The sequence below is a fragment of the Rhincodon typus genome, chromosome 42, assembly GCF_021869965.1.
Source record: "Rhincodon typus isolate 14 chromosome 42, sRhiTyp1.1, whole genome shotgun sequence".
In the NCBI taxonomy this organism is placed as follows: Eukaryota; Metazoa; Chordata; class Chondrichthyes; order Orectolobiformes; family Rhincodontidae; genus Rhincodon; species Rhincodon typus.
The window spans coordinates 2,264,124-2,278,573 of record NC_063373.1 but is presented as its reverse complement, the minus strand read 5'-3'; the positions used below and the strand labels follow the sequence as shown (position 1 = coordinate 2,278,573).

Genomic DNA, 14,450 nt, shown 5'->3' with positions numbered 1-14,450 from the left:
GATCCGGGGATGAGAGGGGTTTTGGAAATGGAATGAGGCCTGGGGTGATATGTTTTGAAACTTGTGAATTCTATGTTGAGCTTACAAGGTGCAGAGCTGGATGAACACAGCAGGCCAATCTGCATCACAGGAGTAGAAAGGCTGACGTTTCGGGCCTAGACCCTTCATCAGATGAAGTTCCCAAAGGCTTATTTTAAATAGAATTTGACAATATGTTGCATGAGATATGAAGAAAAGTAATACTGTTTTTGTTTAAGAGTGCCTTGAAAGAAGAGGGAGAGAGAGGGGATTCGGAAAGGAGACCTTTCAGTGAGTTCATATTGACAGGAGGTGGAAGGCTATGAGAACAGTCGTTATGTTGAAGATCTTTAAAGCAAGGATGGGAGTCAGAACTGGTGACATTGCGTTGGAAATCATATCTTATATCACCAGTTCTCAACCTAACCCTTGCTTTAAATATTTGACCGTCGATCTTGATTCAGTAGGGAGTGCTGACTTTGATACATGCTTACATGATGTGATGCATTGTACTGTGAAATTCTAGAAATAGCTCTCAAGTTTTTGAAGTACTGCTGAGGCGACTGTTGTTGAAATTGATACCTCAGGTAAAGAAGATGTTATGAATGGATATTCATCTGTGGAGTGTCGAAGGGAAACGGCCCCGGGTTTTGGAGATCTGGTTCACGGTGACATGGGTGTGTCTACAAGGGTGGGATCATACTGCTTTCATGTCGCTACAATAAATGTCCTGGGCTTTATTTTGGAAAAGCAAAACTGGCGGAGGACAACTGTCATTCTGGGAGTGGCAATCTGAAACTTGAACTCACTGACAGCCTGCTTTAGGAAATGTGCAAACACCAAAGTTGCCAGTATGTATGGCGCAATTCGTCAGCGTGTTTGGCTGTTAACTGAATGGTTGGTTGTTCGAGACCACCCAGGGACAGAGCTTTCACTGTTTAGACTCCACTCGTTTTCTTTACTGCACAGTTCCGGATCGTCAATGGGATCAGAAAAATGTTCCCCAAACAGAAATCTCATCCAGTGAGTAACGACAAAGTTATATCTATGTTGTTTAAATGACTAACGTAAAGAGCTGCGGATGCTGGGAATCCGAAGCAGAAACAGAAATTGCTGGAAAAAAATCCAACAGGTCTGGCAGGATGTGTGGAGAGAGAAAGCAGAACTTTGATAAACTTCTGAAACGTTAACTCTGCTTCTCTCTCCACCGATTCTCTCTCCTGAATTTCTACAGCAATTTCTGTTTTTTTTTTAATTAATGTTCATTTCAAATATCGTGATCAAACAACCCTTTCCCCTGGGACCGAAAAAAAACCCTTCATTTTTCTCTTCCTCTTTCACTCTGAAACTTAAATTCTCAGTTTCAGTCTGCTCTCCGTTCGAGGTCATCAAAAACACATTTGGGTGGACGAGAGGCAGCTGGAATTTAACGCATGGAAGTGGGAAGTGGGCATACGCAGGAGGAGAGGCGACATAAAAGAAAAGAAAAGAAAATTTCTCATTCTAACGACAGAGCGTCTCGGTGACCCAGCGAGCGGTGAGGGGCCTGAGAGTGGGTGGGGGTTGGGGGAATGGGTTGGGTGGAGGAAGATTCAATCGGGGACTTGTAAAGACACAGAGACAATGACCTGTCAATCTGATTGTTAACTCTATTAGACAGACAGAAAGAAAGAGCTCATTTAGACAGAGTCTTTGACGATCCCGGGGCGATGAAACATGTTTCAGGTTCAATGATTTCAACCTCAAAGCCCTGAAACAGCAAGGCCAAAGCTTCTCATTTGCAGCACATTATCACTCAGCCTTCTCTTTACCTGTGAAAAAAAAATTAAGCTATTCAATCTTTACCAGTGATTATCCCTTGTCTGTTCCTGTCAGATTAGTGACTGAACGTTTATTTTTCTGTTTCTTGTGAGTGATGCCAGCAGCAGAAACAGTTCCTAATCTGTGAGGGATTTCAATTGAACTATTTGTATTACAAATTCATTCTCACCCTCAAATACACTGTGAAGTTGATATAAAACAGACGGAAAGGAGATAGTGAGAACCCACAGAAACACAAAGGAAGGGTGTGAAACTGAGCTGAATGACCGTGGTGGTGTGAAGGGCTGGCATGATGAAAATATGCCCATGATCACAACTGCTTAGAATCATAGAATCCCTACAGTGCAGAAAAAGTCCATGCGGCCCATCGAGCCTGTATCGGCACTCTGAAGAGCTTTCTAACCAGATCCATTCCTCCACGTAGTCCCCGCAACAGTGCATTTACCACGGCTAACCCAAACCACCTAACCTACACACGATGGCCAATTTAGCATGTCCAATCCGCCTAAACCTGCACATTTTCCGATTGCGGGAGGATCACTGATTAGATGTAGAGCACAGCTCTAAAAACTCTAAATTGTGGGCGAAGGCTCAAACGTACGTCTGAAAAGATTTCACTGTTTTTCAAAATAAACTCTGGGGGACCCTGCAGCTAAAAAGATTTCAGATTCTCTCTGGAGAAAGATTTCAAACCTCGGGCCACTCACCCAGTGGGCGCTGTGACATCACATAGGCCTGGGAATGATAAGAAATGTAACGGGCTTTGAGTAAGAGTTTGAGGATGAGGCAAGGACAAAAAGATGGTCTGTGACAGGGTAGAAAATAGAAGAGATTAAATGACAAACATTCGTCCCTCAAGGCCACGGGAAAAGGAGTTGGGCCTGGAAAAGAGATACAAAAGTTGTGCCTGGAGCACCATGCAAAGTCACGCGGAGAGAGATGTGACAGAGTGAGTTTACAAACTCACAACACAAGAAGACCTTGACAAAATCTCCACGTCAAATATTGCGTCATAACATTTCTGTAAACCAATGGAATGTTCTGTAATGTGCAAGGTGTTGTAGCTGTGCTTTCAATAAACTTTCCTGCGCTTCTTTACAGAGGTAGGGAGGGTTGAGAGGCTGGAGGCCATTACAGAGATAGGGAAGATTGTGGGGTTGGAGGAGATTATTGTCTAAACAGCACTGTGATTAATTTACAGACATGGACTACAGTAGTTCAAGAAGGAAGTTCAGGATCACTTTCTCCAAGTAAATTAAAGATGGACAATAAATACTAGTCTGGCAACAAAAAACACACCCCATGAATAAATTAAAATTAATATGGGTTTCTGTTTTGTCGAGAGATGCCAGAATCTCAGATAATTGTCTGCAGAGCTGAGAACTTTAAGCAATGATTTAGTCGAGATGCAGATTTGTTTTCAGGATATTTCACTTGCAGAGAGAGAGCAGAAAAATTATGTTTGGCAAACACAGAAGATAGCTTTTGGACAATTGGCTAATAATACAGGGTGAAAATGTGAAGATTATTTTCCTAAGCAAGTTCAGAGAATCTGGAACAGTCTGAACGGCAGCTGGATGCCGATTCATTGGTTATTCTCGAAAGAGATTTGGAATTTAACATTTTAGTAAAGATTTGGAGGGCTATGGGCAAAGGGCGTTGGATAGATTTGCAGCGTTTCTCGAATAACAGAGCACAGGCTCAACGGTCCACTAGCCCCTGCGCTCTGTGATACTGCACCACTCATTGTGAATGATGAAGCTCATCCCAGGGCAGAGGGAACATTGCTCCAGCGACTCATCTCACAACGGGGCCCGACTGATTGAAGGAGGTGAACGACCAATAGGAAGGTAGTGGGCGTCGCTGGAGGACCAAGTGAAGCGGTAGATCCTCCAACCAATAGGGACCAACGAGGGGCGGGACGGGAGACACGTGACCGTTAACGCTAACGGAGTAGTGCCGCTGTGACTGGCGCCGGAGTGAGTCTGAGACGTGGGGATGGGAAGGGTGGGGGAAACAGCGGAAACGGGAGAAAAAAATGGAGTCAGCCTGGAGTGGGAGCTTTCATAAACACCCACTGTAGGCTGATAGACTCGAATTAGAAACTCCCGGACCCTCTTTCGAAGCAAACGCGAAAACAACTTGTGGGCCTTAGGCTATGACAGGCCCCGTGTTACCGCCGCCATCTTTATTGGGGGCAAAGTGCGGCAGCGCGCATGTGCTCACTTCCTTCTGGCCGGGGCGAAACTGACACCGAGGCAAATGTTTGCCTTTTCCAGATTTTTACCCTGCACTGACAGTGATTATTCTTTTGTGAATTTGTTTTACAGGATATTCATTTGAGACCGGTATCTCAAAACAATTTCTGACAGTCAGCGGAGTGATCAGGATCTGAATATCATTGGCATTTACCTGTGGAAGGAAAAAGGTTTGTTCTGTCTATGGGAAAATAATTCTGATATGTTTGTAACTCGAAAAGCAGCAAGATGTTTAAATTCCTGCTTAGAACGCTGCTGGTATATGTCTTCAGTCCTGGGTCCTGCAGCTGAGGAAGGAGATATTGGCCTGAGAGGGCCAATAATCCAAATAACATATTGTCTCTCATAGAACTGTCATATTTAATCTCAATCACACATCACGATTTTAACCTATAAATTTCTCATTCTTAAATACCTGAAAACTTCCTTTTAAAATGCCTTATGGACTTGATTTCCAGCACCCTTTTAGGTGGAATGTTCCAGATCCTAACAACTCTCTGTTGATCCTGAATGTGCTAAAGTCCGTGTTGAGCTTGGAGGGTTATAAACAGCTGAATTGAAAGATGAGATGTTGTTCCCTGAGCTCATATTGAGCTGCATTGTAATACGACAGGAGGCTGAGGTTGGAGTAGGTGTGAGCAGACAGTTATAATGACAAAACTGCACTGTGAATGCTGCTTGGCTCAATTAGAGTGCTTTGGAGCCCACTGAAAACAGGTGAGAAAGGGAGAAGGTGCAGCTGAAAGATTGAGTGTACTCAGTTTCAGTTTGGGTAGTTCAGAGAGTGACACAATCCCAGTCGAAACAGGCAATTGTTAACTGATACCTGCAGAGTATTTTCTTACAGTTTTTAATGTGCAATATTCAGCTTAAGTCCAGTTAGGAGCTTTTGATTATGTTTGAAAAGAAGGAACATCCCTAGATCAGTTAGATTCTCTTCAATGGAGTAACTAGGATAATCTCGAGAGAAGACATGACAGGAGACCTCGGACCCCTGGTGTGGGAATGTCCCCATTTTACACAATGCGGGAAATGAGGAATGCTTCCAGTATCCCTGATGGCAATGTGTGCAGGAAGTATGTCCATCTGCAACTACTGGCTAACTGTTTTTCAGTGCTGGAGCTGTTTGCAAACTCATTGTGGAGCATTCACAATACTGAGAATGTCAAAGACAGCACAGTTAAGAGGATAAAGTTGAATGCATGTCTGGAGAAATGGTAAACTATGTAAGGGTTTAGAATTTGAGACATTGGGAAAGTTTCTATGGAAGGTGGAACCTGTACAAGCCTGACTGGTTGCCCCAGGCAGAGCTGGGACAAATATCCTTGTCGAGGCTTTTGCTAGTTCCATTGGTGAGATTATAAACTAGTATGACAGAGGGATGGGAACCAAAGTGTTTGCTTAGACAGTTATAAGGTTAGGTTGGGACATCTTTCACTGGAGCGGTGGAGGTTGAAGGGTGACTTCACTGAGCTTTATAAAATCATCAGGAACATAGATAAGGTGAATAGCAAGGGTCTTTTCCCTCAGGTGGGGGAGTTCCAGAAAAAGGGGCATATTTTTACATGTCAGATTCAGACCTGGAAATGCGAGGATGAATATTAGGAGGGACTGAAGGGGATGGGGAGAAAAGAGGAACAGGGTTGAGTTGCAGATCTGGAAAATGCCACTTCTTCATTCTTGCCTCTTCCACTGATTGCGTTATAGTCATACAGCACAGAAACAGTCCCTTTGGTCCAACTAGTCCACACTGACCTTGTTCCTAAACTCAACCAGTTGTACATGTCTGCCTTTGGCCCATATCCCTCCAAACCTTTCCTATTCATGTACTTATCCAAATGTCTTTTAAATGTTGTAGCTGTACCTGCATCCACCGCTTCTTCTGGCAGTTCATTTCACATGCGAACCACTCTCTGTTTAAAAAAAAAATTGCCATTCATGTCCTTTTTAAATCTTTTTCCTCATCGTAAAAATATGCCCCCTTGTTTTGAACTCCCCTACCCGAGGGAAAAGAGCCTTGCTATTCACCTTGTCTATGTTCCCAATGATTTTGTAAACGTCTATGAAGTCACCCCTCAACCTCTGCTGCTCTAGTGAAAAATATCCCACCCTAACCTTATAACTTGAGCCCTCCATGCCTGGCAACATTTTAGTAAATCTTTTCTGAATTCTCTCCAATTTAATAATATCCTTCCTATAACAGGGCGACCAGAACTGTACACGGTTTTCCAGAGATGCCTCAGCAACGTCCTGTACAAACTCAACATGATGTCCCAGCTCCTATACTCCTTCATCTGAGCAATGAAGGCAAGCATACTGGATGCCTCCTTAACCACCCTGACTATCTGTGACCCAAATTTCAAAGATTTATTGACCTGAAACGCTAGATCTCTCAGTTTTACAATGCTGCCCAAGGCCCTGCCATTAATTGTATAAGTCTTGCCCTTGTTTGTTTTACTACAATGCAGTACCTTGCCTTTATCCAAATTAAACTCCATTTGCAACTCCTCAGCCCAATGATCCAATTGATCAAGATCTCTTTGTAATTTCAGATAACATTTTTCACAGTCTACTATACTGCCAATTTTGGTGTCATCTGCAAACTTACTAACTATGCCTCATAAATTTTCATCCAAGTAGTTTATATAAATGACAAATGAAAGTGGACCCAGTATCGATCCCTGTACAACACCACTGATCACAGGCCTCTAGTTAAAAAAAAAACTCTCCACCACCACCCTCTGCTATCATCAAGCCAATTTTGTATCCAATTGGCACACATTCCCCGAATCCCATGTGATCTAACTTTACTAATTAGTGTACCATGTGGGAAATTGTCAAAGGCTTTACTAAAGTCCATTTAAACAATGTATACCACTCTGCCTTCCTTAATCATTTTGGTCAGTTCCTCAAAAAACCCTCGATCAAGTTTGTGAGACAGTATTTCCCTCGCATAAAGCCACACTGACTATCCTTAATTAGTCCTTGCATCTCCAAATGGATATAAGTCCTATCATTCAGAATCACCTCCAACAACTTACCCACCACTCATGTCAGACTGATAGGTCTACAGTTCCCAGGCTTCTCCTTACAGCCTTTATTAAATAAAGGCACAATATTAGTCACCACTCAGTCCCCTGGCACCTCACGCATGATGATAGATAATATACCAAGGGCCCCACAATTTATTCCCCAGAGATTTATCCACCATTATGTTTTCTAAGATCTCCAGAACTTCATTTTCTGTAACGTAAACTGTTTTTAAGCAGTTTAAAAGCAGCAACATTTATTTCCCTGAATTCTCTAGCCTCCGTTTCTTTCTACACGGTAAAAACTGACACAAAATATTCGTTTATTATCTCTCCCATCTCCTGAGATTCAACACACAGTTGACCTCTTTGATCTTTAAGGCACCCTATTTTTTTCTCTAGTTTCTCTTTTCCTCTTTACGTAGTTTGCAGAATCTCTTTGGCTTATCCTTAACCTTATTTGCCAAAGCTATCTCATATCCCCTGTTTGTCCTCCTGATTTCCCTCTTAAGAATGTCCCTACACCCTTTGTCCTCTTCGAGAGATTTACTTGATCTTAGTTGTCTATATCTAACATATGGCTTTTTTTTTTACTTTTGACCAGAACCTTAAAATCTTTATTTATCCATTACTGCCTACACTTATCAACCATACGCTTCACTCAGAAACATAATGTCTCTGAACTCTCATTATCACACTTTTAAAGCCTCCCACTTGTCCGTCGTCCCTTTACCTGTGAACAGTCTACCCAAATCAACTTTTGAAAGTTCCTACCTCATACCATTAAAATTTGACTTACTCCTATTAAGAAATTTGACTTTCATGATCAATCGATTTTTGCATACCTATTTTAAAACTAATAAAAATATGATCACAAGTCAAAAAATGTTCCCCTCACACTTCAGTAACTTGCTCTGCCTTACTTCCCAAGAGAAGGTCAAGTTTTGCTCCTTTTGAAGAAAGTACATTTACATATTGATAAAGAAAATTTTCTTGAACACATTTAACAAATTATTCACCTCCAAGTCCTGAACAATATGGTCGTCCCAGTCAATGTTTGGAAAATTAAAATCCCCTGCTATAACAACCCTCTTATTCTTACATATATATGAGATTTCTACATGTTTGCTGATCAATTTTCTTTGACCACTGGCTGGGTCTACAGTATAATCTCATCAAGGTGACCATCCCTTTCTTATTTCTAAGTCGACCCATATAACTTCACTGGATTATCCTTTAGAAATTTCCTCTCGAATTATAGTAGTAATGTTTTCCTTAATCAAAAATGTCATTTCCCCCTTCTTTCTTGCATCTCTTTCTATCCTTCGTATAGCAACTGAAACCCAGAACATTGAACAGCTTCTCCTTTAACTCCTCCCACTTCCTACAGACTAAGGAACCGACATGGGCCCAAGCTATGCCTGCCTCTACGTAGGATACGTGGAACAAACCCTCTTCCGCTGCTACACTGGCACTATCCCCTGCTCTTCCTCCGCTACATTGATGACTGTATCGGAGCTGCCTCATGCTCCCACGAGGAGATTGAACAGTTCATCAACTTTACTAACACCTTTCACCCCAACTTCAAGTTCACCTGGACCATCTCTGATACCTCTCTCTCCTTCTTGGACCTCTCTGTCTCCATCTCTGGTGACTGCCTCGAAACCGACATCTATTTCAAGCCCACAAACTCCCACAGCTACCTCGACTACACCTCCTCTCACCTACCTTCCTGCAAGAATGCAATCCCCTGCTCCCAATTCTTCCGCCTGTGCCACGTCAGCTCCCAAGATGAGGCATTCCACTCCCAAATATTCCAGATGTCCTCGTATTTCAAGGACCGCAACATCCTCCCTTCAGTGGTTGAAAATGCTCTCGATCGCATCTCTTGCATTTCCCGCACATCTCCCCTCACATCCCCTCCCCTCAACAAAAACTAAGACAGAATCCTCCTTGTCCTCACACATCACTCCACTAACCTCCGTATCCAAGGTATCATTCTCTGCCACCTACAATCTGACCCCACAACTAAGGATATATTTCCCTCCCCACCCCTATCTGCTTTTCGTAGGGACCACTCTCTCCGCGACTCCCTTGTCCACTCCACTCTCCCCACTAGCCCCACCACCCCCGGCATCTTTCCCTGCAACCGCAGGACGTGCTACACTTCCCCCCTCACCTCCATTCAAGGCATTAAACAAACCTTCCACATCAGACAGAGGTTCATCTGCACATCCATCAATGTGGTCTATTGCATCCACTGCTCCCGATGTGGCCTCCTCGACATTGGTGAGACCAAGCGGAGGCTCAGAAACCACTTTGTAGAGCACCTGCGCACAGTTCGCGACAAACTACATCTTCTGGTCGCAAACCATTTGAACTCCCCTCCCACTCCCTGGAGGACACGTCCATCCTGGGCCTCCTCCAGCGTCACAATGACGCCATCTGGAAACTGGAGGAGCAGCATCTCATATTCCGCTTCGGGAGCCTACAGTCCAATGACACAAATGTGGACTTTACCAATTCCAAATTTCCCCACTCCTGGCCTCATCCCATGACCAACCCTCCCTTTCATCCTTGACTCCTTGACCTGATACAACCTGTCCATCTTCTCTCCCACCTATCCGCTCCTCCCTTCACTGACCAATCCCCACCACCACTGACTTGCACTCAACTATCACCAACCCACCTACCTTTCGCAGCCCCTCCCCTCCTCTCTATTTCTGAGCTCCTTTCTCCCTCCCCCATTTCTGAAGAAGGGACCCAATGCAAAATGTCAACTTTCCTAGTCCTCTGATGCTGCCTGGCCTGCTGTGTTCCTCCAGCTCTACACTGTGTTATCTCTAACATTGAACTGCTAGCCAAGGTTCTGGAATAGCTATGACGTCCTCATCCCATGTCCCTACACATGTCCTGAGTACATAAGCCTTACCTGTAAGACCCCTTGCATTTAAATAAATTCAGTTTAATTCTTCAGAGTTACTTTAGTCTCTAACTTGCTCTTGTCTGCTCTTTTAATTAACTGGCTCTTTTTTTTGATTCAGAACCATCCTTATCTGTCTTTCTATTTTCACTGCTCCTTAGGAACACCCCACACCTCCTCTACCAGTTTAAAGGCTCCTAAAATAGAACTAGCAAATCTCGCTGCCAGGACACTGGTCCCTTTCAATTTCAGGTGAAACCCACCCCTTTTGAACCGGTCTTTTCTGCCCCAGAAGAGATATCAATGATCCAAAAATCTGAATCCTTGCACATTGCATCATCTCTTCAGCCATTAGTTTTCCTGCCCGATCTTTTTATTTTCTAGTCTCACTAGGATGTGGCACTGAGAGTAAACCAGAGCTTTTAAAATATCTTTGAGGTTCTGATTTTTAACGTTCTACCGACCCTCCCAAATTCACTCTTCAAAGCCTTAACTCTTTATGTAACTGTGCCATTCTTACCAATATGTACAACAACTTCCAGCTTCTCCTCTCCACTTTGATAATATGCTTCAACCATTTTGAAATGTCCTTGGCCCTCGCACCAATGTACTACCCTGGATTCACGCTCACAGCCACAAAATCTCCTATCTGTGCCTCTGACTGGAGAGTCCCCTGTAACAATTATATTTTTATATCTTGACAAACCCTGCTTAATACAAGATTCATTCTTAGTGTCCCAGATCTGACTGCCCCTTCTATTTTCCTCTGAGAGACACCATCTTCAACAATACCCAAAGAGAGTATCTGTTTGAGGGAGGAATAGCCACAGAAGACTTCTGAACTACTTTCTTCTCTTTCCTGACAGTCACCCATCTATCTGATTCATTCTGCTGTGTCACCACCTCTCTGAATCTACTAACCGTCACACTTTGTGTCTCCTGTATGTCCTCAGTGACATTAAGCCTGAAAGGAAGAAGCTCTTTCAAGAGCCTTGTATATATATTTTAAAAAGTGCCCTTCCTTACCCACAGAATTTAATCTTTAAGTGTGCAAAAGAGAAAACAAGTTAGACACTTAATTTTTTTTTAAATGATCAAGCACTTAAATGAAACCCCCATCAACTGAAGAAAGCTTTCTCCTAAAGTGCTGTATCAGTCAGCTTTCAAATCTCCGGATCTGAGAAAAGAAATGCCATTCCCCGATCCTGTCATTATTTAAACAGTCACAACAAACAAGTTGAAAAGGAAAATCTTCAGAGTTCCATCTGTGAAAACAGAAAAAAATCTCTCTCCCACAGCCTCCGTGTGAGAGACAGTGTCTCCTTCTTCACAAATTATTTTCTTCACATTGTTTTTTTGAAGTATGAAAGTCTCAAACAGAAAACAAAATCTCTAGAGACTCCAACATTCGACAAACACATAGAAAGGCCTCTTCCACAAACTCCATATGAAAAAAATCCTCTCCACATTTTTAAAATAAAACTCCTACGCATTTTTTCCTTTGCTTTTTATTTCGACTGTAAAAGTTACAAAAATAATTTTAAGCTTTTGCTATATAAAAACCAGAGGAAATTCACAAGAAACACCTGCAACACAGGAGCTGCTGCAACATCCATGGTACTCTCTGACAACCTTTTGTTTTCTCTCTTTCTGTAGTTTTGTGCAAACAATGACTGCTTCCCATCCCGGAAGGCATTTAGGAACCAGTTCAATTTTCATGATAATCCAGCAGTTTCACCAAGTGTTAGCTCCACAATTGACCAGATTAATTTTCTGAGTTTCACAACCTGTGTGTTTTTCTGGTTTTTGTCTCTCTCTCTGTACTGTTATTTTCAGCTTGAAAGTTTGATGTGCAATTAGAGAATTCAAATGAAACCACATCCAGATTTGACAGTCACTCTGTTTATCACAATCTAATTATCTCAGAAATTTGAACATTGAAGGAGAAAGCACCGTTCACACCGGGGAGAAACACATATCGTCTGTGAAGGTTCATCTGAAATGTCCAAGCGCCAACGCAGTCACACTCGGGAGAGATTGTGTAAATGTGGGGATTGTGGGAAGGGATTTATTTACCCTTCCCAGCTGAAAATTCACCAACGCAGTCACACTGGGGAGAAGCCGTTCATCTGCTCTGATTGTGGGATGGGATTCGCTCTGTCATCCAACCTGCTCAAACATCGGCGAGTTCACACTGGAGAGAGACCATTTGCTTGCTCTGTGTGTGGGATGGGATTCACTCAGACAACTCACCTGCTGAAACACCGGCTAGTTCACACTGGAGAGCGACCATTCACTTGCTCCGTATGTGGAAAAGGATTCACTTTGTCATCAAGTCTGCTAATACATCAGCGAATTCACAATGGGGAGAGACCATTCACCTGCTCCGTGTGTGGAAAAGGATTCACTTTGTCATCCAGCTTACTGAGACACCAGCGAATTCACACTGGAGAGAAACCATTCACCTGCTCTGTGTGTGGGAAGGGATTCACTCAGTCATCCTACCTGCTGGAACACCAGCGCGTTCACACGACAGAGAGACCATTCACCTGTTCTGAATGTGGGAAAGGATTCACTCGCTCATCTAAACTACTGATACACCAGCGAGTTCACACCGGAGAGAAACCGTTCACCTGCTCTGAGTGTGGGAAGGGATTTACTCACTCATCAAATCTGCTGAGACACCAGCGAGTTCATACTGGAGAGAGACCATTCACCTGTTCTGAATGTGGGAAAGCATTCACTCAGACAATTCACCTGCTGATACATCAGCGAGTTCACACCGGAGAGAGACCATACATGTGTTCTGTGTGTGGAAAAGGCTTTGCTGATTCAACCTCCCTGTTGATACACCAACGAGTTCATACTGGGGAGAAACCATTCATTTGCTCCTTGTGTGGGAGGCGATTCACTCGGTCATCCAAACTGTTAACACACCAGCAAATTCACAAAGAACCACAGTTGAAGGATTTTGCTCTTACTCACTCCAAGGAATGAACTGTGCTCTTTGGGTCATTTGTACTGTTGTTATTAATCCCTGCTCAATTAAAGCTGCTGAAATTGCAGGTAAAATGTTCATAGCAATTGTGTCCCTGTAGGGTAGGTTTGGGAAATGATTACACCTTCACTGTATGTCAACACATTAACACTGAGTATAGACTGTCCACCTACACATATATGAAAAGGGACTTCCTAGTGCATTAAGACTGGTTAACCACCAATGAGTTCCCAAGTAAATGGAGGAATTGGTTCTTGATGCTACTGTTATCCATATCTAAACCATGTTCTCTGGGCGTGTTTCTGATGATGTTTGTAAGCATGTCTGGTTACCTAATTGGGAAAAAAGTGATATAAATCAGCTTTTTGTTAAACTATTGTGTATCGTGTCTTTATTTTATCGCTAAAACAGACTCAAATATTTTGATGGGCTGTCCATCTCCCCAATCTACTCCACCCTCATCTCCAACAAGTGCAGGGAACTCATGGAATTTATTTGTCACTCAGAATGGGATAATCAGTATGCTTCCCATGAGCACAGAAAGAAATGTTGACGCTGTGAGTCAGACAGAAAAACGGAAATTGCTGGAAAATCTCAGCAGCTCTGTGGAGATTATCCGAATTAACATTTCAGGGCCAATGACCCTTCCTCTGAGGAACCAGCTGAGCTTTTCCAGCAATTTCTGTTTTTGTTTCTGATTTTGAGCACCCACATTTCACTCTGATGTCCTTCTCCCAACTGCTCATGGAAAGAAATATCAGAAATTGCTGCAAAAGCTCAGCAGGTTCCTCAGAGGAAGGGTCATTGGACCTGAAATATTAACTCTGATTTCTCTTCACAGATGTTGCTAGACCTGTTGAACTTCTGCTCTAGGATGAGCTTCACCATTCACAGTGAATGGTGCAGTGTCAGAGCTGAGGTCTGGTGGCCATTCAGCCCATTGGGGCCATACTCTATCACTTGAGAAACGCTGCAAATCTATCCCAACATCCCTCCCCTATGCCCAGAGCCCTCCAAATCTGTGTCCCTTTTTCTCTTTCCCTGGGGTCTGTCTCCATTCATCGGCCTCCTTCCCCGCCCAACCCCACATTAATCATCATATATACCACCATTTCTAAGTTATTTTCCATTCTGAGGAAGGGACACCGGACTCAAAATCTTAGCTGTTTTTGTATCATAAATGCTGCCAGACCTGCAAAGTTTCTCCAGTGATGTGTTTGTTTCAGATCTCGAGCCTCTGCAGTTCTTTGTGTAATTTGCCCTCGAAATCTTTCTTTATTAAGTTACATTCCAAATGAGTATCAAGAATGACAGCTGAGTCTTTTCCAGATTCCCTGAACTCGCTGAGTAAAACATTCTCCACATCTTTAGCCTACATTATGTATAAATTATCTGAAAGCTGA

General features: G+C 43.0%; 1 protein-coding gene across 1 annotated transcript in view; it reads left to right on the top strand.

The window, feature by feature from the left end:
* Window positions 1–3,762: 3,762 nt before the first annotated feature.
* Window positions 3,763–14,450, top strand: part of LOC109922143 (zinc finger protein 420-like) — a 60,359-nt gene continuing 49,671 nt past the window's right edge. Inside the window, exons 1-3 of the mRNA XM_048619066.1 lie at window positions 3,763–3,818; window positions 4,170–4,267; window positions 11,976–13,045. Coding sequence (XP_048475023.1) covers window positions 12,051–13,045 — 995 coding nt within the window. The 5' untranslated portion in view covers window positions 3,763–3,818; window positions 4,170–4,267; window positions 11,976–12,050. The remainder of the gene's footprint in view (window positions 3,819–4,169; window positions 4,268–11,975; window positions 13,046–14,450) is intronic.